General features: G+C 42.0%; 1 protein-coding gene across 3 annotated transcripts in view; it reads right to left on the bottom strand.

Annotated features, from left to right (window-relative positions):
* Positions 1-27,164, bottom strand: part of tprn (taperin) — an 85,953-nt gene that overhangs the window by 11,314 nt on the left and 47,475 nt on the right. For all 3 annotated transcript variants that reach the window (XR_007265046.1, XM_048613502.1, XM_020514305.2), the window contains exon 2: positions 247-448. Coding sequence is in view for 2 of the 3 variants with exons in the window: in XM_048613502.1 (XP_048469459.1) it covers positions 247-448 (202 nt within the window). In the remaining variant the exon portion in view is untranslated. The remainder of the gene's footprint in view (positions 1-246; positions 449-27,164) is intronic.

Genomic DNA, 27,164 nt, shown 5'->3' with positions numbered 1-27,164 from the left:
GATCTGTGGAAAACAGCAAGAGAAGAATAACTGTGGCATAGGATTTTCAGTTAGGTTAAAGTTTAACGGAAAATTTTTTTTAGTTTAGAGTAGTAATTGCCAATTAAGTAATTTTTAACAGACGTTGCTTTTAGTTTGTTTGTTGCAGTAAAAATCTTAAAACCTGAAATCCTAACGTGGAATTTCTTTAGGTTGGTCATTAGGAATTAAAAGTTGTTGGTTTCAAAAGAGATCATAACAACATACCTGAGACTATAGTATTAGTTCGCAAGGGGCTGCTTGGTGACGTGGGAGAGCTGGTGTAGCTGGGACGTGGAAAAAAGAATGTCGAGGACTGCTCTTCATCATCATTGTCGCTCTCCTCAGATTCCTCCTCTTGGATGAGGGAGTTCTCTGACGGATACTCAAATGTCGTGTGTAAACTGGAGTCATTGAAAGAAATCTTCATCTGACAAAAGAAAATAAGATGGATCACCAACCAGGTATGAGCTTCACACAGTCTCCTCCTCAAATTACCAATGCTCAGTCAGACCCCATATTGCCTGAACACTACAAAAAGAAACAATCTTGGTTCAAACCTGTGGCTTGAGCTCAGAATACACGTCCCACTTTCTAATTCCTCCTCATCTACCTATACAAAACACTATGGCAGCTGAGGCAGTGATTCTTTTTGTACAATATACTAAAAGAAAACCATCCAGTTACAAGAACTTTTCACCAGGCCCCTGTAGAGATAGCAACCTTCAGTGGTTAGAGTATAGCATAGGAACTACAGGTTGCAAATTCAAAACTGGAAAACTGGATAATAAACATGGAAAATAGTACGAGTAAGTCATTCAGACCTTTTGATCCTGTTCTGCCATTCAATAAGATCATGGCTGATCATCCAACTCCATACTCTTCCTCCCTTGGCCCCAAACCCTTTGATCAATTCAGACCCAAGAACGATATCTAATTTCTTCTTGAAAACATTCAATGTTTTGCTTCAACTGCTTTCTGTGGCGGAGAATTCCTCAGGCTCACCACTCTCTGGATGAAGAGGATTTCTCCTCATCCCAGTCCCAAATGACCTACCCCATACCTTAGCCATGTGTCCCGCTTCTGGACTCCTGGTCCTTGGGAACATCCTTTCTATGTTAATTGTGTCTAGTTGGAACTATAATAGCGTCTATGAGATCCCTCTCACTCTTCTACACCACTTTCCTGTTTTTGCTCCCAAAGTGGATAACCTCACATTTATTCACATTATATTTCATCTGCCATGCACTTGCTCACCCACTCAGCTTGTCCAAATCACATTGAAGTATCTCTGCATCCTTGTCACAGCTCATCCTCCAACCCAGCTTTGTGTCATCTGCAAACTTGGAGAAATTATATTTAGTTCCCTCATCTAAAACATTATATACTGTGAATAGCTGCATCCAAGCACTGACCCCTGCAGTATCCCGCTAGTCACTACCTACGACTCTGAAAATGACCAGTCAATTCCTACTGTTTCCTGTATCTAGAATTGACTGGCACCAGGAAAATAAAAATCAAGATTACAAAAGCTGCCAGACTGTAATAAGGACAATTCATTCATTGAAACAACTTTCCAATTGCACATGATCCGGCCTATCTGTAACTTTAGTCCCACACTGTGATTGACACTTAGCCTGCTGCAATGGCTTACTAAGTCACTTGATCATCTGTTCAATGGGGATAGGCATTAAATACAAGGCTTGTCATCATCACAGGCATCTTGAGAACAAAGAAAGACGTCTTACAATCTGGGATTTACTGCACGTTTCTGTGCAATAAATTTTGCAATAAGTCACACAAAAGTGTTAGGTTTCCACACAGGGTGACCTATGTAACATGCCTGCCTCAACTTGCTTACAATGATCATTAGTCATTGGTTCTTTAATCAAGATTCCAGCACAAAATACAACCTTCTATTACAATGAATGATGGTTGCGGAGAAATTATCCCAGCGAGGAGTAACAACTGAATGTGGCTTGGAGACAGTGATTTGTTCAATCCGAGGCTACAAGATGAGAACATGGGATCTGGTAGCAAAACTATCTTCAGGAACAAAACCAAAAGGGAAGGAAAATACCATTGAGAAGTTTGACAATATCTATATGGAGCATCTTAAGGAGAACTTGAGATTGAGGAGCTGCCCAGAATGCTCCAGTTTCACCACATAGCTCGGACCATGGTGCTTGTGTACAACAGCTCAAACAAGGAATGCCAAGTAGTTAACTTGAAATCTGGAATTAAGGAATAGGAGCCCGGATCAAAGGACCATATGACCTACTCCTGCTTCTATTGTTTATGGTATATTCAATCCAACATGAAGATCAACAATGGGAAAAGTCCTAATAGTCAGAGATTTCTGACTTTTAAAAATGGGCACATCTTCAAATGAGACAAACAAAAACTGAAATTGCTGGAGAAATTCAGCAGCATCTGTGGAAAGAAAACAGAATTAATGTTTTGAGTCCAGTGACCCTTCTTCAAAACTGATAACAGTTGGGAAAAGGTGCATTTATGTTGATGACAGAGTCAGGGTGGGAGTGGAGAAGGGGTGAGAAAGTTTTGTACACTAATTATTTGCAATCCCTTCAGTAAAGTACAATATTTTCTTCAATCCAAAACACACACATCTGTATAATCCAATATGAATTTACATATCTCTAGTGTACCACAGAGCACTTCATAGAGGCATAAGGAGAAAAGCAGGCTCCAAATCAAAGAGGCATTAGGTTTCAATAGAGAATTCCAGAGCACAAGCCTTGCCAGCTGAAGTCATCTTGACGAGTGACATGGATAAATAGAAGGATTGCATAAGAGGGAAAGTTTGGGAGGGGAGAGTAGGTGAATACAGGATTAAAATTTTAAATATCATCTCCCAGTTCTTCAAATGATGTTAAGAATGACTGGTAATTAGGACTTAGTGCAGACTCAGGCGGCAGAGGTTTGGATGTGTTGAAGTTTATGACAGTGAAGAAAGAAGGTCAGTGTCAACTCGGTTTAAGTGACAGTTGCCACGTTTTATCCTCCAGCTGTGGCAGGCTTTTCTGTCTTAGAGTTGCATTAATAAAACATAGCAAATCAGCAGAATTAAACTCTCAGAGTAACTAATCCAATCACATGGCTCAGAGAAACTGATGAACAGCATACTATGACAGGAGCCCAGTCATATCCGAGAGATTTTCATACAGGAATTTGCACTTCAAATATTTTAAATTTTGAACACTTCGCATTCAGTTGCAAGAAAAACCAGGAGGCGGTGAGCACGTTCACACTAATGGAAAAAGTTATTCACCGTTTCTACACAGATGCTGAACATCAACAGCAAATACAATTCAGATTTAGCATGTTGTCAATACCCTGGTTGTACAACTCATTTCAACCTGAAATTTACCAGCTTTTTCACTCCTTCCATGGTATCTCCATCAGGCCAGTCTAGATACATCACAGCTCATCTCCAATTTATAGCAGCAATAATTTCTTTGCATGAAAACTGCAATCAAAAATCCTTGAATAGTAACCCTGACATGCCACCAGCATATACAGCATCACAATCAGCAACACTATCACACACTAGCTGACAATATGAGGCCAGCTGGAAAACAGCAATCAATAAATCAAGTCATTTGTCGGCTGACATCAGAAAATCAGCACTGAAGTTATTAAAACCCAGCTAGTTCAGGTAAAGAAATCTATTTTCTCTGCTGTACACCTAGCTCCAGTGCCAAAGTTCATGGTTGACTTTTAATACCTTCTGAAAGGATCCAGTAAGCCACCAACTTATAAAACAATTGCTTTTAGAGACAGCGCTTCAATTTTCCACTGGCAATTAACAATAAATCATGCCTTGAGAATTAGTGCGCACAAGAATTAATATTGAACAAAACTGGAGTTGCCAACAGTGATATAGTCAAAAGCTGTGTTTATTGACAACATGACTGCTAGGAAGTTGCAGAAACAAAAAGCCCTGGCCATGTGATCACAATGCAGGATGGAGTGTTAGGCAAAGGGAGAAACATATCCAGAGGTGGACTGTAAGTGTGTCACCTAGGACTGAAATATTATTGTACACATTAAAGCATTCAGACCAAGTGGCTCGGGCTGCAAGGGTCCACCACGCACACCCCCACCCCACCTCCCCCACCACTCCACTTCAAGTGCTTGTCTGGACCTAAAGTCTGACCATTTGCAAGTAACTGTTGTGCCCCCACTCTCAGCCAAAGAGGAATAACAAAATCCATCCTAGGTCAAAGACTCCAGTACTTTTAATTTTCATTGAGTTTTCCCCCTTAGTTGGAATTGCAATACAATCTCATTCTTCTGATAACATACAGATCATATTCACAGAAACTACCCTCTATTTATTCTCTCGCTCTCTCTCTGCCAACCTCTACTTTATATATGGATCCTTTCCTGACTATGCCTTGTGTCCTAATGAATACCCACCTGTCCAAGACAGTTAGACACAGGCACCTGTCAAGCTTTGCATTTCAATGTTTGCATGTTAAATCATAACATTTGTACTCAACATGCTATAATACAAGGCACAATGTTGTCCTCTTGAATGCAGTGGATTATTGTAAAATACATTCATGTCTAGGGCCCTATCATAGTGGTATGATATCACTTGGACTATCTGCCCATGCACAGACAACAGCCCTATTTGCCAGCCATCTTGGTACTGGCAACACACACACAGATAGTCAAAATCCCAAGGACTAATTTATACAAGCTAAGAGAAAAGGATGCAGCTCATGAATTGTCTGCTGTACCAGTACATTTAACTGTTCATTCAGCAAATCAATTGAAACAAACACAGCATTAATCACCACTCACTCTTCTAAACAGTGCATTAGTGTCTCAGTCTGAAAATGAACAGAATACATTCAATGGGCAGACCATCAAAATCTGCTTAACTGGGCACATTCAACACAACTGGATTCACTGTTTGGGTACAAACTAATTCTATGCGCAGTCAAATCAACATTGAAAAACAAGTATTTAATTTAGTGGCCAGGTGTTTCTAAAGCAGCAGCCAGGTAATGCTCCAAGTGTGGCTATGGAGAAAATCAGATCATTAGTTTTACAAATACAATTAATTCAATGGTGTTAATGTGCCAACAAAGTAGTGTTGTTATCACTGAATCCACCACCACCAACATTGAGGTTACCATTGACCAGAAACTGAACTGAACAAGCCATATAAATGCAGTGGCTAGGAATTCTGCAGTGAGAAAATCACCTCCCGACTCCCCAAAGACTGCCCACCATCAACAAGTTCTAAATCAGGTGTATTGCAGAATATTCCCCACTTGGCTGGATGAGTGTCTGCCCAACACTGAAGAAGCTCAGCACCATTCAGGACAAAGGAACCTGCTTGATTTACACCACATCCACACAAAAAAAATCTACTCTGTCTACCACGAACGCTTAGTAGCGACAGTGTAGACCATCTAAAAGACGTACTGCAGAAATTCATCCTTAGACAGCACCTTCCAAACCTGCAACCACTTCCATTCAGAAGTACAAGGGTGGCAGGTACATGGGAACACTGCCAAGTGCAAGTTCCTTACCTTGCCACTCACCATCCTGACTTGGAAATTTCAACAGTTCTTCAATGCAATTGGGTCAAAATTCTGGAATTCCTTCCCTGATGGCATGGCGGATCTACCTGCAGCACATGGACTGCAATGATTCAAGAAGGCAGCTCACCACCACCCTCTCAAGGGCAACAAGGAACGGGCAATAAATGCTGATCCAGCCAGCAATGCTCACATCAATGAGTGAATAAAAAAAATGTGTTTGAAGTTTGAGAAGCTTCTGCTCAGAATTTGAGCTATAGGTTGAACTAGAGACTGTGCAATGCATCAGGGAAGGGAAATCACCTGGATTCTTTAAAACAGGAGGCACTCGCATTACTTAGGATAAGGTCTAATTTGGTCAATGGTCAGGGAGAGGAGAGAATGATGGAGTGAGACTGGCAAGGGGATCCATTCGGCAAAAGTGTCAGCCTCTGCAACTGTCCAATAGATTTGAGGATCTCTTGGTCTGGTTGGATAAGCATGGAGACTGCGGGGTGGATGAGCACCTTGGTGCTCTGGTACAGAAAGCTATCCAAATGGGAGAAGCAAGAAGGAATGTAGAGTAGTGGTAGTAGTAGATGGTATACAGCAAGGGTGGATTGACACCATTGTCTGCAGCAAAAGTAGGAGTCCAGATAGCTTGTTGCCTGCCTGGTACCAGATTTCAGGATTACAAATTTAAGAGACATTTAAACAGAAACATGAACAGGCAGGGAATGGAGGGATAAGGACCATGTGCAGGCAGATAGACAGGTGGGCTATACTGTTCCTGTGCTATACTGTTTTTTGTTTTACTGTCTATCTGCTCAGGGCTGGAAAGGAACTTGTAATATGAGGGGGAGCATCCAGTTGTCATGGTCTGTGAACCAATGATCTACACAGAGAGTATGAGGAATTAGACTCTAAATCATAAGACAAAATCTTAAAGGTTATGATCTCTATTATTACCTGAGTAGTGTATAAATTGCAATACTGTACATAAAATTAGAGTGATGAGTAAACAGCTCAAAGAATGGCGTAGGATAAGTGCATTCTGGTTTGTGGGCACCAGTACTGGCTAAAGTAGGTCTGTATCATTGGGACAGTCCACACCCAGATGAAATAGAGGCTAGCGTCCTTCAATAGGCCAAACACAGGCAAGTGGGTCTAGTTTAGTTTGGGAAATTTGATCAGCATGGACAAGTTGGAATGAAGCATCTTTTTCCATGCTGGATGGCTCAATGACCGTGTATTTTTACAGAAACTAAATCTCACCTATAACAACTGAAACAAATGTCCACTGAAAACGCTTCCCAGTAGTTTGTGGCAAGTGCGTTTTGTGGTCTCTTTGTGACAATTGGAAAGGATCATAGAATAAATATTGTGTACAATATGCCAAAAATAAAATGGCCATGTCTGCCATTTAATATCATTTAACAAAGAGAATGTTATAACTGTCCAAAACCAAGCAATCTTTCTGCACCATTAAACCATTCTCTCTAGTCCCAAATGGTTCAGAGGAGATCTGCAGTGCAAATTGAGCAGCTGTACAGATTAACGTGAAGATTTTCATAGGAACCACAGGTACAGAACCTTGAAAGGCACAAGCTCTACTCTCCCAACTCCGCCCCGCCCACCGCCTCCACAGCCAGCAGCTCCAGAGGAGACTGTAGCACCCAGCCCTGCCGGGTCTTCACCATCCCCCCCAGACCTCCCCCTCACTGAGGACGAATGGTCAGTTCTCAGTAAAAGGCTCACCTTTATCCCCCTCCACCCTAATATCAACGAATACCGCTCACGCTTGGACGTTGAACAGTTTTTCCCCCGCCTCCGCGCTTACTTCTTTAATTGTGGGCCTAACCCTCCCTCTACCGACCCCTTCTCCTGCCTCCAACAGATCCCCTCCTCCTGGACACCACCATAAGGCCTCCTAACCTCCCTCGACCTCTTCATCTCCAACTGCCGTCGAGACATCAATCACCTCAACCTCTCCACCCCTCTCACCCACTACAACCTCTCCCCCACAGAACGTGCAGCCCTCCGCTCCCATCCCAACCTCACTATAAAACCCGCGGATAAGGGAGGTACAGTTGTAGTATGGCGCACTGACCTCTACATCGCTGAGGCCAGGCGCCAGCTCTCTGACACCTCCTCCTACCGCCCCATTGATCATGACCCCACCCCCAACCACCAAACCAGCATCTCCCAGACCATCTACAACCTCATCACTTCAGGTGACCTCCCACCCACAGCCTCCAACCTCATCGTTCCCCAACCTCGCACTGCCCGTTTCTATCTCCTTCCCAAATTCCACAAACCTGACTGCCCTGGTCGACCCATTGTCTCCGCCTGCTCCTGCCCCACTGAATTTATCCCCACTTATCTCGACTCCATTTTCTCCATTGGTCCAGAAACTCCCCACCTATGTCCGTGACACCACCCAGCCCCTCCACCTCCTCCAAAACTTCCGATTCCCTGGTCCCCAACACCTCATCTTTAGCATTGACGTCCAGTCCCTATACACTTGCATTCCCCATGCAGATGGCCTAAAGGCCCTCCGCTTCTTCCTCTCCCGCAGGCCCGACCAGTCCTTCTCCACTGACACCCTCATCTGCTTAGCTGAGCTTGTCCTCACCCTCAACAACGTCTCTTTCAATTCCTCCCACTTCCTACAGACAAAGATGGTGGCCATGGGTACCCGCATGGGCCCAAGCTATGCCTGCCTCTTTGTAGGATACGTGGAACAATCCCTCTTCCGGAGCTACACTGGCCCTATCCCCCACCTCTTTCTCCGTTACATCAATGACTGTATCAGCGCCGCCTCATGCTCCCGCGAGGTGCTCAAACAGTTCATCCACTTCACTACCACCTTCCACCCCAACCTTAAGTTCACCTGGCCCATCTCCGGGGCCTCTCCTTCCTGGACCTCTCTGTCTCCATCTCTGGCAACCACCTAGAAACCGATATCCATTTCAAGCCTACCGACTCCCACAGCTACCTAGAATACATCTCCTCTCACCCACCTTCCTGCAAAACTGCCATCCCCTATTCCCAATTCCTTCGCCTCTGTCACATCTGCTCCCGAGATGAGGCATTCCACTCCCGGACATCCCAGATGTCCTCGTTTTTCAAGGCCCGCAACTTCCCCTCCACAGTGGTTGATAACGCCCTCGATCGTGTCTCTCGCATTTCCCGCAACTCATCCCTCACACTCCCTCCCCGCAATAACAACCAAAACAGAATCCCCCTCGTCCTCACGTACCACCCCACCAACCTCCGGATCCAACGCATCATCTTCCAGCACTTCCGCCATCTGCAATCTGACCCCACCACCAAAGACATTTTTCCCTCCCCACCCTTATTTGCTTTCCGGAGGGACCACTCTCTGTGACTCCCTTGTCTGCTCCACACTCCCCATCAGCCCCACCACCCCCGGCACTTTTCCCTGCAACCGCAGGAAGTACAACAACTGCCCCTACACCTCCCCCCTCACCCCCATCCCAGGCCCCAAGAAGACCTTCCGTTATCTTCAGATAATTATCCAATTCCCTTAATTGAACCTACCTCCACCACACTCTCAGGCATCACACATCCCCAATCTGTCTCTCTCCCTGTGTAAAAAAGTTGAGTCTCTATTGCATTTTTCACAATTACATTAAAATGTTGTCCTCTCATTGTCAATCTCCCACCAATGGGAACAGTTTCTGTGTACTCTGTCCAGACCCCTCAATTTTGAGCATCTTGATCAAATCTCCTCCTTCCTTCTGTGAGGATAGCCCCAGCTACTCCAATTTATACGCCATCACAGAAACCATTTTTGTGAATCTTTTCTGCACCCTCACTGAGGTCTTCACTCTTCACTATAATGTGACTAAAGACACGATTCAACAGTTGAAGCCAAACCAGTGTTTTATACACGTTTACCATAAGCTCCTTGCTTTCAAATTTGCTGCCTCTGTTTAGAAAGCCCAGGATCCAGTATGCTTCATTAACCACTTTCTTAATCAGTTTTCACTGACTTAACCACATATACCATCCAGGTCCCTTTGCTTCTTAGCTTCCTTTGAATTGTATTTCTGATTTTATATTGCCTTCCTTTGTTCTTTCTAGTAAAATTAATCACACCTGGTGACTCTGAATATAATGATCAATCTGGCACAAGGATCAAATAATAAGGGCAACCTTATTACGAGTGATGAGTATATCAGGAATGATGTTGGTCCCAAGTACATGGTGATTGGGCATTATTGTTCAGGAATTGCTTGCTCTCTCCTCCCTCCTACACTGCTCAAGTGCTGTAGAAAGAAAATGAACACGGATTTATTTTATTAATCACTAAAGCCAAAATAAGCGTTTTTGATTCTCGAAATAGGATAATATGGACTATGAAGTGTGTTCCTATGATTTTTAAGCATTTGAAGATTATAAAGTTAGCGTGGTCATTATGTAGACATAAAACTGACTGAGCGATTCGAAAAAGTGATAGCAGTGGTCAATGGTTATTTTTCAGGCTGGAGGAAGGTTCTGGAGGGTTGGTCGCTAAAGATGTTGGTGAAAGACAGTAAATGAAGTGCACTGAACCATATACACCTGACTTTAGGATGCTTGGGGTACCGCACATTTGGCTGGAAAGCAAAGTGCAACAAGCTAAACACTTTGAGGCGTACTGAAGTCACATTTAAATAGAAAACACTAAACAAAAAGGACCTGCTGTATAACACTGCCTGCAGTTTGGAATCAGGCAACACGTATTTAAGCAACAACTCTAACTTTACAAAGTTGTCCATTACCACAGAAATCTCTGGGTTGTTAATAAACTCTGAGCTTTTGTAAGATGACATCAGTGTAGGGCCAACATTTCCTTTTATAGAATAAAAATGTTTAGAACAATGTTTCTAAGTGAACAACCAAAAGCAGCCAAAAACGTCCTCCGCATTTTAAGAAATATAATCTGATAGGAGCTCAGCTTTACAGTTTGTACAACCCACCCCTTCCTCAATGTGTATACCATACTACATTTTTTCCTCCAGATTCTGCTAAATCAAAGGCAATAATGTCTCAGGTCTATTCTTGGCTTTGCTGGGATACAAGGGACTCAAAATTTTCAATGATAGCCCTCAAACCCCACCTGCAAAGAACATGCATCAGATTTACTGAAGCTTGCTTGATAGACTTGGACAACACAGCATCTGTCCTGTGCCGCTGTAACTTAAAAATTACTGTCTGTTTTATTTTTCATTTTTGCTTGTGCCAAGATTAAACTTTGCCAAGTTCAATGCCATAATACCAGACCCCTTTTGCACAGGAGCTCTGTGACAATCTCAGTCCGGTTACAGGAACACAAGACAAAAAGTTGGAAGAATTCCAACATAGTGATATTGATCACTCTGACAAACAGAGGACTTGCTGAATACCACTGCATTGTGACTTGTACAGCTTTTCCTCAGAAGTTTTCTTCTTTCTTATTTCTTGTGGGCATTAACACACCACTCAGCACTTTTTTACAAAATATTCATTTGTGGAATGTGGGCGTCACTGGCTGGGCCGACATTTATTGCCTGTCCCTAGTTGCCCTTGAGGTGGTGGTGAGAGCTGCCTTCTTGAACCACTGCAGTCCTCCTGCTGTAGGCTGACCCACAATGCTGCTAGGGAGGGAATTCCAGGATTTTGACCCAGCGACAATGACGGAACGGCGATATATTTCCAAGTCAGGATGGTGAGTGGCTTGAAGGGGAACTTGAAGGTGGTGGTGTTCCCATATATCTGCTGCCCTTGTCCTTCCAGATGGAAGCAGTCATGGGTTTGGAAGGTATTGCTTGAGGATCTTTGGTGAATTTCTGCAATGTATTTGGGCCACCTAACTCACGTGTAAAAACGTCACCTAACATTTCGTATCAAATTTACAACAAAATTGAATCTACGCAAAATCTGTAGAAAACCTACAGAAAACCTCCACTCCTACCCCACCTGCCTCCACCACAGAACTGCACACTACCATGCCGTACCACAGTACTCCCAATTACGGAAGGTCCAAGCAATCCATGAGGCCCCACCAAGAGTCCCATCCAGGAACCCATCTTTCACCAAGAGATCTTGGTGCAATGCACTTTATCAGAATCGCAGGATCATTATAGCCCCGAAGGAGGTCTAATAGTCCTATATAGATAGGTTCTAGATTGGCAAGTGGGAAAAGGCAGGAGAATGGTATTGAGAAACACATCAGCCATGATCAAATGGCAGAAAAATAACTCGATGGGCTGAATGGTCTAATTCTGCTCCTGTATCATTTTTGTCCTCCCCAAGCAAACAACGCTAACCATTCGGCCCCTCACACCTGCTCTACCATTCAATAGGATCGTCGCTGATCCAACAATCCTAACATTCACTTTTCAGCATTTTCCCTGCAACCTTTGATTCCGCGATTGAGACAGATTGATTCTTGATCAGTCTTAAATATACTGAAGGACTCTGTGCTTATAGCTCTCTGTGGTTAAGGAATTCCAAAAACTCTCAACCCTCAGAACAAATTCCTTTTCATTTCAGTCTTAATCTGGCGCCCCTTTTTCAGAGACTCCATTCTCTGGTCCCAGATTCTCCCATGAGAGGTACATCCTCTCAGCATTCACCCTGTCAAGCCCCTTAAGAATCCTGCAATGTTTCATTGAGATCACCTGTCATTCTGCTAAACTTCAACGAATAGAGTCCTAGGCTGTTTAGTCTTTGTTCATTTGACAATATCTTCCCATAAGAGGAAGCAGTTTCGTTTAAAATTCTGTCCTGATATTCTGAGCTCCAGATGCACAGTTAAACTTCCAGAGCATGCACTTCATCGTGGCAAAGCAGAGACTGACGACCTGTTAATTTCTCCAAGTCTTCTGTGCTCACAGTAACCGAAAAATTAGCTTTGAGAAGTGTCTTTATTAGTGTCAGTCATGGCTTAGTGGTAGCACTAAGTGAAAGGCTCTCCATTCAAGTTCCACCCCAAAGATTGAAGTACAAAATCCAGACTGACACTCTTAGCCCACTGCTGAGGGAGTGTTAGCTATAACACCAGATATACCTTCTTCCAGATTAGACATTAAACTAAAATCCTGTGCACCCTCTGATAAATCCAGAAAAGATCTTGTGGCATTATTGGATAAAGAGAATTATGGCCAGTATTTATCCTTTAACTGAAAACACCAAATCAAATTCCTGCTAATTATCTTACTGCTTTGTGGTCTGTGCTGTGCACAAATTGGTTGTCACATCTTCGTTATTACAACAGTGACTACAATTTAAATAGACGTTATTGGTTGTAAACTTCTTCTGGATGTCCTGAGGTAATAAAAGGTGCAAGTCTTTCTTAAATCTTTATAATTCGGTAACTCACCAGTTAGCACCTTAGTTCAATAGATTTTAGTTTTCATCCCCTCTTGTGATAAATGTTTCATATTATCATCACTTCCTGGTGTGTACAACCAGCCTGTGAAACCAAATACTGCTAATTTCATCACTTGAAGAACCAAAGGTTCCAGTCATCAGCCACATACGGATGAACGGGGAGAATGACAAGAAATTAACCTCAGGAAGGAGATCTGGGATTACATGCAAACAAGCCAATGAGTAAAAAAGAAGTTGTGGCCATAATGCACAATACATACAACAGCAATATAAATGCCAGAGAGTGAAAAGCACAAGGTGGAACTGGTTTTACACTAACTGATTAAAAGAGTCAATTGCTTAAATACGTAGTAAAATACAAAAAGAAAGGTGAAGTATTAACTCTTCAAACTATCAAATCAGATTCCAAGCAGTGCTGTTAAAGATTATCACATGCAAAATCCTGCGCCAAAATTGTGGGGATTACTCCATACGTTCAGTACCCCCTATCTCTCAATTATTCACCTCCAATTCTTCCTTCTAAAGTTGGTGCTTTGTCAGAACTATCCAATGTCTTTTATCCAAGACGGAGCACTCCCAAAATTGTAACAGAATTGTCATTTGCATTTTAAATTTATAGAATGTGCAGCAGTCATCTCCAGTCAACCTATTCATCAACCGTATTAACTGCTATACACTGCTTCAAACATAAACAGAAATTGCTGGAGAAACTCAACAGTTCCGGTAGCATCTGTGAAGAGAAACAAGAGTTAATGTTTCGAGTCCAGTGACCCTTTTTGCCTGATTAGGCATAAGCTTTACAAACTTGCAACCCAAAAGTGACTGTTCTGCTTTGCTACAGTAGAGACAAAGTAGAACTAGGCAAAAAGCAGTTCAATGTCTACTCCAGCTTGGGGCCTGCCCCATGTTCACATTCACAGTTTGCACCTTCTCCAGATGACTTTACCCACACACAATGCTGCTCCTATAAGCAAAATATTGCCCTCTGAACTGGCGTGACTTTGCAAAATATATCCAAAAGTATACTGTACCAGGGTGAACAATATACTGCTGGTAAAAATCACTGTCCAAATTCAGACTCAGTCTCAATAATTGAGAAATAAAATAACATGGACAAATTATATGTTGCAGCCTTTTTAAAATACAAGTCAGATTTAAGGAGCGTAAGGTTCTGAGAAAGGGTCACCGGACCCGAAACATTAACTCTGTTTTCTCCTTCACAGATGCTGCCAGACCTGCTGAGCTTTTCCAGCAACTTTGTTTTTGTTTCAGATTTAAGGAGGAAGCTCAAACAAATGAATAAACAGTTTTCAAAACATGATAATACCCCACCCCAAAGCAATAAGGACATCTTGAAATTCTGCTCATCTGTGCTATTACAGTGGATCTCAGACCAACACCTTTGAATTGACTACTAGCTGAGTTTCTGGCCTGCTCACTGCCCATGGCTTTGTCTAGTCTATGGAGTAGCTTACCCAATTTTGGCACAAGTCCCCAGCTATGAGCAAGTAAATCTTTGCATGTTTGATTGGGCAGGGCCTTTAATGCTTCTGATGCCCAAGCTGATGCTGACTAGCTTATGTGGTTACATCCTTGTCTGGTTTTTCTGTAGCAATCTGATACAAGTCACTTGCTCTGCTATTTCATATGCCAAACTACCCGAGTACCCATCTCACAAGTGAAAAAGAAGTCATTCTATCAATCCAAAATTTAATCTCTCAGTTTAATCCTTAGGTTCAATTGTTCTGATCTCAAATTAATTTAAAAATCATCCCCAGTCTACCATTCCCATTCTATTTCCTTCTGAATACCACATTTGCCCCACTCTTTCCTCATTACGCAGTCCCCCATCAAAATCATAACTCTCCTTACTATGCCTTACCCCTTGCTGAACAAAACTGGATGTAGTACTCTGGGTGGGTCTGAACAAAGGCCTGAAGTGTGACTGTAGCTTTCTTTGACTTGTATTATAATGTTCTGCCTGCATTGAATGTTGTCCTGTATTGGTCAATATGTTAACTGCTAAGACTCTCTTGTATCTTTCAACTTCACCCAAAGTTACTTTAACCTCATCCAAGATACACGATATTTTAGATGCTGGGAACATCCAATTTGAAAGAGAAATGAACAGCTTCTCCAAGTATATTATTACCTATTTATACAACATCTGTTAAGTGGAATCAGATCTGTATACAAAACAACTATAAATAACTGCTTTAGCTGCTTTATTTTAAACTTGATGACACAAAACATGACAAGAGGACGGAAACATTTATTTTTGCAAAGTACACATAGTCTAAGATACTGACAGTTTATGAGAATTTTAAATTAAAAGTGATAAACCCATGTCAATTTAAGGTCTCACCAAATGGCTGATTGCTCATCCACCCTTTTTGAACATGCATACTTGCTACAGGCGTACATCGTGAGCAAGGCCACATTCATTGCCCTTAAGGTAACCCTTTTGTCTTTAATATCTCTGAAAGCTACTGCAGTCAGTGAGGTGGAGGTCCTCCTACGGTCCTGTTTTTTTTTAGGGAGTGAGAGGGATGAACACTTGGCTCAAAGACTGGTGTGGCAAAACTAAGTTTGAGTTCATGGGGCACTACTACTGGAATAAAACGAGACCTGTACCAATGGGACCAGAGCTATTGTGAGCGGCATAATGAGGGAAAGAAAGAAGATTTTAAACTAAATACTGGAGGCTAGGGATCAAAGTTGGCAAGATTATAGTAAATGAAAAAGCAGAGACAAAAGTCTCGGATACAAGAAACTATAAACAGACCATGACAGAACGGGAGAGAGAAAACAAAGCTAAGAGTAAATCAAAAGATGACTAAAAAATAAAAAAAAAAGGTTAAAATTAAAGATTCTCTCACTGCACATGGCATTCAAAACAAAATAGGTGAACTGACATGAATAGAGTTAAATAACTGTCATCTAGCAGTCATTACAGAATCATGGGATGACATGGGTTGGTCGAGAGTATTGAAGGATACATAACATTTGAGGTAGCTAGGAAAAGCTGGATGGGGTGGCTCTATTAGTTAATTATGGTAATAACTCAAGAGAGATGATGGTTCAAGTGCAGCAAACCAGGGTCTGTAAACAGTTTGGGTAGAATTAAGAAACGACAAAGGTAAGAAGTTACCTGTGGGAACAGTGTACAGGCCTCCTAACAAAAATAACAGTGATAGGCTAGATGAAGAGCTCATGGAATGTTTGGGGGTTACTTTCTAAGAGCAGCATGTTCTGGAGCCTACAAGACAACAAGCTATACAATGCCTAGAATTATGCAACGAGGTAGAATTAATTAAGGATCTTAGTGGGTAGCGGCAGCCATAACATGATTCAATTTTAGATTTCAACTGTTGGGAGAAAGGAGTACTGGTGACTATTTTCCTTTTAAACTTAAATAATGGCAATTATTTGTTCATGGGATGTAGGCAGAACCAAACTGACTATTGTTATTTAATAATTTGTAACACTAACTCCTTTCATTACTTTGCTGATTACCTGGAATAGATAGATGGGGCAATAATTAAACGGGTAAAATTTGTCTTGCCTTTTACAAACAGATCATAACAGGCAATTTTACACATTGTTGTTTGGATGCCAGAATTGTAGCTGGTACAAGAACAACGTGGCTGGATTTACATCGAGTACTGCAGCATGTCTTCATTACTATCATTGGGATCTTGTCAGGACCATAGTCTTTGCTGTAACTCTGATACGCTCAGCTCGCTCTTCCAGCCACATGCTGAGAATCAATTGATTGAGGACAGGCAGCTGTGTTGGTGACAACATTTGGGGGAATCTAAGAAGGCTCAGCCATTTGACCAGTCTTCTTGACAACTGCTGCAAATATTTGAACTTAGGTTCTGAGATCTAAAGATGGTGACATTTGTACACCACCTCCTCCCCTGACAATTGTTTAATACAAGGAGCTTAGAGTTCATGCAAATTAAGTAACCTCGACGACAAATCCTACAAAACCGAATATACTTCCAAAAAAATGGACCCAACTCATTTTTATTCAATACAGCGAAACTCATGTTAGCCTGCCTATTTGCTTACATTACATATAGCAAAGCCAGGCTGTTGATGCCACGATACCTCCAGCTAGCCAGTAACTTGCTTTGCAATCTAGTTCTGATTGTGTACTTTTACTTTTGAACTTCACAGCTGCAATCACATGTATATATCAAGGAAATCACCAAAACATGAGCCACTGTAGTGCTTGGCTACTGGAATGCTCAATCACTATAAACAGTATCATTCACTCCTGTAAGAAAAATGGGAAAACCAAGGATTTAGAGATAGTAAGAACTGCCAATGCTGGAGTCGGAGATAACACAGCAGGCCAGGCAGCATCAGAGAAGCAGGAAAGCTCACAGTTCGGATTGGGACCCTTCTTCAGAAATGGTTTCTGAAGAAGGGTCCTGATCCAAAACAGCAGCTTTCCTGCTTCTCTGATGCTGTCTGGCCTGCTGTGCTCCTCCAGCTCCACACCGTGTTAAACCAAGGATGTAAGTGTGATTGAGGACGAAGTAGTATCATCACTTGGGTAGAGTACTGAGCCAATCCCAATTCACTCAGATGAGCTGATAAAAAATTATGCAATGCGGCATTCATAGGTTATACCTCGATGCAAGCACTCCACCCACTGAAACAGATCCAGGTACGTCAGATACACAACAGCGGGAAAACAACACCCAATTTCACAGCTGCTTACAAGCACTCAGATTGAAAGAAGCTGTTTCTGATACTTTTCCACTCCAAACTCATTCACAGGAAGTGCAATGCTGAGAAAAGAAACGTCAGTGAACCTCAAATCCAGTTAACATGGTTCAAGGTACAATCATGTCAGTTTAAAGTTGTAACCATTGTGAGAAAATTATCACTTGACCATTTGGTATGTCAACAATAAAAATGCAGGGTGGAGCTGCTTTCAGAAGGCTTTGGCACTCCCAGATAAAGTATTTTTGCAGCATGCCAACAATGAACTATGAACTCTGGTTTGTTTTGTAAAGTTTGCACTAGCATCTAGTCTTATTCAAGGCAGGTGAATAAGGAGCTGTGTTCTGACATACTGCATCACCAAATACAGTCAGAGATATACAGCACGGAAACAGACCCTTCTGTCCAACTTGTCCACACTGTCCAGATATTTTAAACAAATCTAGTCCCATTTGCCAGCATTTGGCCCATATCCCTCCAAACCCTTCCTATTTATATACAATTAAACATTTTAACGGCATCTAGATGGGCATCAGCCTCCACCACTTCCACTGGCAGCTCATTCCATACACGCATCACCCTCTGCAGGAAAAAGTTGCCCCTTAGGTTCCTTTTAAATCTTTCCCCTCTCACCTTAAACCTATGCCCTAGTTATGGACTCCCACACCCCAGGGGAAAAAACCATGTCTACTCACCCTATCCATGCCCCTCATGATTTTATAAACCTCTACAAAGGTCACCCCCTCAGCCTCAAACGCGTCAGGGAAAATAACCCCAGCCTATTCAGCCTCTCCTTATAGCTCAGACCCTCCAACCCTGGCAACATCCTTGTAAATCTTTTCTGAACACTTTCAAGTTTCACAACATCCTTCCTATAGCAGGGAGGCCGGAGATGCATGCAGTATTCTAATAATAGCCATAACAATGTCCTGTACTGCTGCAACATGACCTCCCAACTCCTATACTCAATCACTGACTAATAAAGTCAAGCATACCAAACACCTCCTTCACTATCCTAACTAAATGCGACTCCACTTACAAGGAAGTATGAACCTGCACTCCAGGGTCTCTGTTCAGCAACACTCCCCAGGACCTTACCATTAAGTATATAAATCCTGCCCTGATTTGCCTTTCCAAAATGCAGCACCTCACATTTATCCAAATTAAACTCCATCTGCCTCTCCTCAGTCTGCTGATCCATCTGATCAAGATCCTGTTGTACTTTGAGGTAACTTTCTTCGCTGTTCACTCCACATCCAAGTTTGGTATCATCTGAAAACTTACTATCCATACTTCCTATCTTCACATCCAAATCATTTATATAAGTTACAAAAAGCAGCGGACCCAGCACCAATCCTTGTGGCACACCACTGGTCACAGGATTCCAGTCTGAAAAGCAACGCTCCAGCACCATCCTATCTCTACCTTCGAGCCAGTTCTGTATCCCAATAGCTAGTTCTCCCTATATTCAGCGTGATCTAACCTTACTAACCAGTCTACCACGAGGAACCTTGTCAAACACCTTACCGAAGTCCATATAGATCACGTCCGCTGCTCTGCCCTCATTAATCCTCTTCATTACTTCTTCAAAAAAAAAAATTCCATCTAGTTCGTGAGACATGATTTCCCACGCACAAAGCCAATTTGACTGTCGCTAATCAGTCCTTGCCTTTCCAAATACATATAAATCCTAAGGTTTTGGAGTAGATTTGTAGCTCGGGTTGTGGGTGTTGAGGTTGGTTGGCTCGCCGAGCTGGTTTGTTGTTCCGCAGACGTTTCGTTACCATGCTTGGTAACATCCTGAGTGCAGCCTCTGATGAAGCATCAGTGTGTTTTCCCGCCTGGCTTTTAAACTCTGGGGTCCGTTGCGATGGATTGCCTCACTTCCGGGTTTCCTCCGTAGTGGAATGTATATGGGGTCAAGTTCAATGTATTTATTAATAGCCTGCTTCGTGGAGTGCCATGCTTCCAGGAATTCTCGCGCTTGTCTCTGCCTAGCCTGTCCCAGGATCTTGGTGTTGTCCCAGTCGAAGTCATGGTTCTCCTTGTCAATGTGGATTGAGATGAGCGCGTATTGGTCGTGTCTTTTTGTAGCCAGTTGATGTTCATGTACTCTTGTTGTTAGTTTCCTTCCTGTTTGTCCGATGCAGTGTTTCTCGCAGTCTCTGCAGGGGATCTTGTAGATGACATTGGTCCTGTCCATGGTGGGGAGTGGGTCTTTAGTTCGGGTGAGCACTTGTCGTACGGTTGATGTGGGTTTGTGTGGCACTCTGATGTCCAGCGGTCGTAGAAGTCCCAATAAGGTGATCATCCTTTTCTTCTATCTCAGTTCCACCCAAATAACTTCCCTGGATGTACTCCCAGGAATATACTCCCTAAATACGGCCGTAATGTTATCCCTAATCAAAAACACCACACCCCCACCATCCCGAACCTTCCATAGCATCTATAGCTTGGAACATTAAGCTGCCTGTCCTGTCCATCTCTGAGCCACGTTTCTGTACTTGTTATGATATCTCAGTCTCATGTTCCTAACCATGCCCTGAGTTCATCTGCTTTACCTGTTAGACTTCTTGCATTGAAATAAATGCAGTTTAATTTATCAGTCCTACCTTGTTCTCTACTTTGTTCCTGCTTGAACTGACTGTTTGACTTGCTCCTTTTCCCACATGTACCAGTCTCAGACTAATCTCTTTCCTCACAATCTCCCTTGGACCCCTTTCCCCCCACACTCCCTTCCACTTACTTACTAGTTTAAATCTCCGAAGCAGCTCTAGCAAACCTGCCTGCCAGTATACAGTCCCCTTCCAATTCAGATGCAATTCGTCCTTCGTATACAGGTCACTTCTATCCCAGAAGAGATTCCAATGATCCAAAAATGTGAATCCTTCTCCCCTACACCAGCTCATCAGCCATGCATTCATCTGGTCAATCCCCTTATCCTACCCTCACTAGCCCGTGGCACTGGGAATAATCCAGATATTACTACCCTCGAGGACCTGCTTTTTAAATTCCTGCCTAACTACCTATATTCTCTCATCAGAATCCCATCCTTTTCTCTTCCTATGTCATTAGTTCCAGTCTGTACAATGACCTTCTGCTTGCCCCTCTCCCCTTTGACAATATTCTGACCCTCTTCTGAGATTCTTTGATCCTGGCTCCAGGGAGGCAACACACCATTATGATGTCTCACTGTTGGCTGCAGAATTGTCTGTCTATGCCTCTTAAAATCACCTTTCTCTTTCCGAACTCTAAGGTGCCAGTGAAGCAGCAATCCTACACGTCAGAAATGTGCAGTGCTTTGAACAGCAATCTAATCCCTTTGTTTCACAACATGCTTGAGATTTTCTGCAGTGAGAGACCATATAGTTTTCTTTTCTGGGGGTGTAATCAAAATGCAAGTTGGACTACTATAAAACAAAAATCCAAGGAGAACCGCAACTGAATCAAATGCTGCATAATTTTGTGCTGCTCAATACATTGTTGCTTTTTGAAGCAGCAAGGGAGAAAATTTGAGAGTGAGTGGTACCGATAGACTTCTTGAATTAAGGAAATTCTGCCTGACAATAGCCCGCTGATTTGCTGAGCTGAAGATTATCAAAAGCTGCAAGTGCCAGGACAGAGGAAGAGAACTGGAGTCTGCAAAGAGAAAGCATTCATCCTTCCCTCTTTCCTTGTGAGGGAACAACACAAAACCAATAAAACTTAAAAGAATTCTAATAAGGTTCCTCTCTCACTTTCAACTCCTGCTTCACAGTTATTTCTGGCATATCATTTCTATGTTTGATAGTGGGGGAAAAAAAAGACAAACCATCTATTCAATACATACACTATTTCCTTATTTTTCATTATTCATTTCCCAGACATACTAGAAAACCAAAACTGACCTTACTTCTTTTCCTCTTCAGATACCTATTAAAATTCTTCTGACTTTATATTTCCAGTTAGCTTTCTCTTATACTCTTAACTTTCCCTCATTAAACTTTTACTCATTTTTTGTTATTCTGTATATTCTGTCCAATCTTCTGATCTGCCACTCATCTTGGCAAAATTAGACACTTTTTCAATTTGATGCTACCTTTAAACTCCCTTAGTTAGCTACAAGTGCAGCAATTTTCCCTGAGTCTTTCTTCCTTATTGGAATATTACAAAATAGCCCCGTAAATGTATGCCTCGCCTAAACAAATTTTCCAATTTAATTCTTCCAAATCTGCCTTCATGTCTTGGTAATTAAGTTAAAAACACCAGTCTGAGATTCAATGAGAAGGGTTATGGAAGACCCTTCTCAAATTTGGTTGCCTCAGAAATCAGCCACTCTTCTCCATCTGCTGCAAAACAGCATGCAAACTGTAATCTTCACCAACAAACCTACCATAGTCCACGAAACGTCCCATTGGAGTGAAGCTTCTTGACAAGCCAAGCATGAAACTGCTCAACTTGCACTGTGTCCAGTCCAGAAACAAGTTCACCCCCAACTCAGTTATTCAGCCACAGAATAAAGATGATGCCTGCGAGTGTACACATTCAGAGGCCAAGCTCCAAATCATCATCGATACATTCACAGAGGCAAGAGAGAAGGGGCCTCAGGCTAAATTCCATGACATAAGTCCTCTCATCAGCTTGTTCCTGCTGCACATCATCATCTCTTTCCTCTCTCCTCCAACACCCCTCCCCCCACCCCAATTATCAAGATCCATGACATGCCACTAGATAATATGTATCAATCATATGACCGGAGCCTCCTTTCAGCAAGGGCAGATAGTGACAATGAAATTCAATATTGTATCCAGAGCGCCAGTGCAACATTTTGTCATCTGAGGAGCAGAACATTCGATGACAACTCTCTCAAGACTAGAACCAAGCTCATGGTGTATAGGACAGCAGTATTGTGAACTCTCCTGCATGCTTCCTGGTTACTGTGGATCAACTAAGCTGGGCGGGCCACATCATCTACTGTTACATAAGACTTCCAAAACAAGCTGTCTCCTCCAAGATCTGTCACAGCAAGCAGTTACCAGGACAGCTGAGAAAACGTTTCAAGGACCTCCTCAAAGCTTCTGAGGAAAATGCAATATGTCCACTGAATATCCTGCCTATGACCACCCAAAATAGCCAAACAGCCAATCATAATATCTCCAATGGGCCCAGGTTGAAGCCTCCTGCTAGCAGCAGAAAGAATGTGCAAAATCCCAGACATCGTACACATTGATCTCTTCAAACATCAGCTGGCCCAACTGTAACTGGATGTGGGGACTTAGCACTGGGCTATGTAGTCACCTCAGGACTGACACTCTGGAATGGAAGGGAGTCATCCCCTATGTCAAAGAACTGCCTAAGAAAAACCCTTCATCTTTTAGAAAGAGTTACGATAGTCTCCAATGACTCCATGGAACTCCAATATGTTAACTCTGTTTCTCTCTCCATAGATGCTGCCAGACTTTGAGCTCCCCCAGCATCTTGTTTTATTTCAGATTTCTAGTATATGTAGTATTTCGCTTTTATTTCTAAATGTCATGTTCTCTTGAATATTCAGGACCAGGTGTATGTAATCGCATAGCCGTGTCTCTATAATGGCTATCAGATCATATATCTTTATTACTACTTATAAAAGTCATCTATTTTGTTTTGTGCATCTACATACAAAGCCTTTAGCTCTGCTTTATTTCTATTTTTATATCCTGGAATCTCATCTGCAGTCCTTGTACACTGTCCCTTCCTGCCAAACTCTGAACATCAGTTTCCTTATTGCCACCATGCTTTCATATCTTCTCAAATCAGATTCTCAGCCCCAGGGATGTTGAAAGTTTTGTATGAAACTGTGAAGGGACTAGTTCAATCTGATGTCTTAATACTGTTTTATATGTTTAAAATAAATACATGCAGTGGGAGAATGGAAGCTGATTATTTGCACACAGACATTGGTTTAAAGGAATAGATTAAATATTACGAAGAAGTTTGATTAATTGATTGAGCACTAATTCCTTTGGCGCTCTCACTTTTGCATAATTACAAAACACCTTGATATACTGTTTTCACTTCAAGTGAAAAATAAATTGATGGAATTTAATGGTTAACATAGTACACATCCTCAAAAGTACCTTCTTTTCATGTGGACTTGGCATTTTTCTTTAAACACAAATAGAAAAGCATTAGAACTTCACCACAGGCACCACATCCTCCACCCATAGGACATGACAGAGCTGCCCACAGACATCCTTTTCTGAAGGGCAACATCTCACCCTTCAATAGACCTGTTTCATTTTCAACAAACCTTACTGCAACACACACAACAATATAAGCAGTTGTGGGGTGAACTCATTCTTTTTAGCTCTATTCAGTTGCAGATTGGAAATTTTTGTTTTTCACTAATTCCCCTGCAAAAGCCCCTGCAACAGATGCAACGTTACTCTGAAGCCAATTTAGCATAGATCTGATTTCTGATTGGCATTGGTTCCAGTTAGCACACACTGGCAAATTGGACTCCTACTTCTGACTGTGAACTAATGAGCTCTTTAGTATTCAGCCTGGAGAGATGCAAATAAACTGCTGGGTTCCTGCCGGGTTACTTAGGGCTACGACCATGTATACCGGTCATAAAGTGCTGACAAAGTCTCTTTTACAAGGGATTATCTCAATGTCTCTGAAATTGGTCCCTCATTTGGAAAATGTGCTTCCTCCTTCGTTGCCGGTTGCGTGCAGACACACATCACAGCACAAGTGCCCAGTTTATAAAGTAGGACTGTTTACTTGTGCTAAGTACACTGGAACCTATGTCAGACTGTTGTCTGCATCAACCAATTACATAAACCTAAGTAATGCACCTAGTTTCTTCTCAGTCTGTTTGCATCCCTCATGCAATCAAAACCCTCCTTCTCTGCCAGATGGAGAATCTAGTGCTGAAAGCTGCTGTTAGGTAAAGCTTGTTTGCTCCAGAAATTTCCATTAACTGGATATGGGGTAGCAAATATTTCAAACCCCATACATTACAACCCCCTTACAGCCTCTTCAAACAAACTTAAGATCCCAAGATCCTGAATACTCAAGGTATCAAATGAACATGAATCAGTGAATCCAATTATCCATTTTATCAAAAATATCTTTAACACAAGGAGATCATAAAACCTTTTAATACACCACCCAAGCTCAATGGGATCAGGGAATCCATTCAATATCCTTCCTGGGTATGACCACTATCAAACTTTCCACGTGGATGTCATCAAAGGTCACGCCTAACCCAATCTGTATGTAGGAAGTTAGTGCTTGAATGGAAAAAGATAGAGGAGAACAAAAAAAAAGGGTAAAAAATGGAGGAGAGAGAGAGCTGGGGGCGTGGGTGGCAAGGTGGACTGGAGAGTGGATGAATCGATGGTGGTAGTTTTACATGCATGCACATTGTGACTGAGTAGCCTCCCAAAGTGTGGATGGCCTCATGTCTTAGGAGTGTTTCACAGGCAATTAACTGTGTTAAAAAATATAGCTTCCAGGGCCACCTGCTGTCATAGAGAACGAAACCTCAAAAGCTTGTAATATGGCTGTTTAGAACCTAACTTTACATTAAAGGTGATGATCAATAATGGGGCCCAAGTACTCATTTCATTGTTTTTATAGACCAAAAGCAGCACAGCTGTCAAATTGTACAAGGTAAGAAGAGAACATATACAGACTACACTAATTTTTTTTTTTTTTTACAGACTAAAGTAATATTTTCTGCACCAAAATTAGCAAACTGAGCAGATTAAAAAGTGTTAAAGACATCAAAGAATATTTAATTCTGACCAGTAGAATTTTGTCCAAATAAGCAAACAGAGCAAAAATCAAAATACCAGTCATATTTAAAAAATGAACAGAACTCTATTTAAACCATGCTTCAACTAGTCCTGGCTAGGGTGACAACAATCAAATACAGAAAGGGATCCACAAGGCTGCATCGCATATTCAGGGATTGGAGACAGTGCAGAAGGATAAGGCACAAATCTTTTTGAACCAAGATGAGGAGAAATTTCTTTACTCAGAGTGGAAGAGGTCAAAACATTACTCAATTTCAGGAAGGTAGGTAGATTTAGTTCTTGTGGCTGAAGGGATCAAGAAATAGGTGGGGGGGCGGGTGAAGGGTAGAATTAAGGTAATGAGCTCAATGATCAGCCATGATCATAATGAATGGTGGGGCGCAGGCTCAAAGGGTTGAATGGCCTACTCCTGCTCCTATCTCGGAAGTTTCTGTTTCACGCAAAGTGTGATCAATACATGGAATTGACCTCAATATAGTGCAGCAGTGACAACAATCCTGAAAAGAATTAGTATCACAACAAGGGACTTTAGAGTAATGCCGAGAGGGGATGGACGCTCAGCCGTACAGGAAGGTTGAATCCAAAGGATTGCCTTTAAACGTTAATTGGTAAAATGATTTCTGCAAGTAAACGCTAATTTTGAAATGCTCAATAGCAGGCAGTTTTTAAATAAAACTAAATCCGACAGATAAGGGAAGCCACCCAAGGCATTTGAAAATCATTTTTAGAAACAGAATGACAAGCGTTTGTAGAAATTCTGAATCAGCTGGAAGCCAAATAAAGAGAATTAAAATGGTAAGATCAGACAAATCTGAACCAGGCAGGGCTCCAGATGAACTCACCTTCTGGATCCCCTCCCCACCCCTAATTATGTCACATCATTACCAACAATCTTTGTCTCTAAAGTTATAAATAAAGCGCTCAGTTGGAAAATCAAATCCAGCATTCTCTGCTGTTACTATCAAGATGAATGGTTATTTTCTCCAGAGGGTGAGGTGAGAAGAGAAGATGGTGTGCACTCTTCAATTGAGTGCTGTTTCTTGCAATATGTTTTCTCCAAACACTTCCATTTGCAGAGGTCTGATTTAGAGGAGACATCCGAATGGGACCAGCCACTCCAGGGTTTCTGCTGACAGCCATATCAGCTTTTTGTAGAGACCGAAAAGGCTAACCTCGGCAGGATCAAATTTTCCCTGCATCAAATGAGAAAGGAATTGCTCTCAGCTGCCTATGACAATACAGCAACTGCTAATTACACAGTAGGGATTAGATTTGATAAAGGAATGTTAATCTCATTTCTATCAGATTGAATCCTGGCAGTGCATGAAACAACAACTTTATGATCTCATCCTGCTAAACACAATACACACCAACAGATCCAAAGAAAACAGCAAATTTTTCTCCTTTCTTTTTTCAAGGTAGTGGTGGAGGTTAGATAGACTTTAGGATTAGGGTAAAAGTTCGGCACAACATCGTGGGCCGAAGGGCCTGTACTGTGCTGTACTGTTCTATGTTCACTTTATTCTAGCTACAAATTAAAATGTAGAATATTGGCATTGTAAAGATAATAGTAAAAGTATCAATGTCAACACAGAGGTATTACAGTTGACAGGGAAGGTGAAGGTGATTCTGTTAGTCATCAGCAAACCAGGTAGATCAAAGCATGGAACAAAAAAAA

The sequence above is a fragment of the Rhincodon typus genome, chromosome 28 (genome assembly GCF_021869965.1).
Source record: "Rhincodon typus isolate 14 chromosome 28, sRhiTyp1.1, whole genome shotgun sequence".
Lineage (NCBI taxonomy): Eukaryota > Metazoa > Chordata > Chondrichthyes > Orectolobiformes > Rhincodontidae > Rhincodon > Rhincodon typus.
This window is presented reverse-complemented; position numbering and strand designations above follow the sequence as displayed.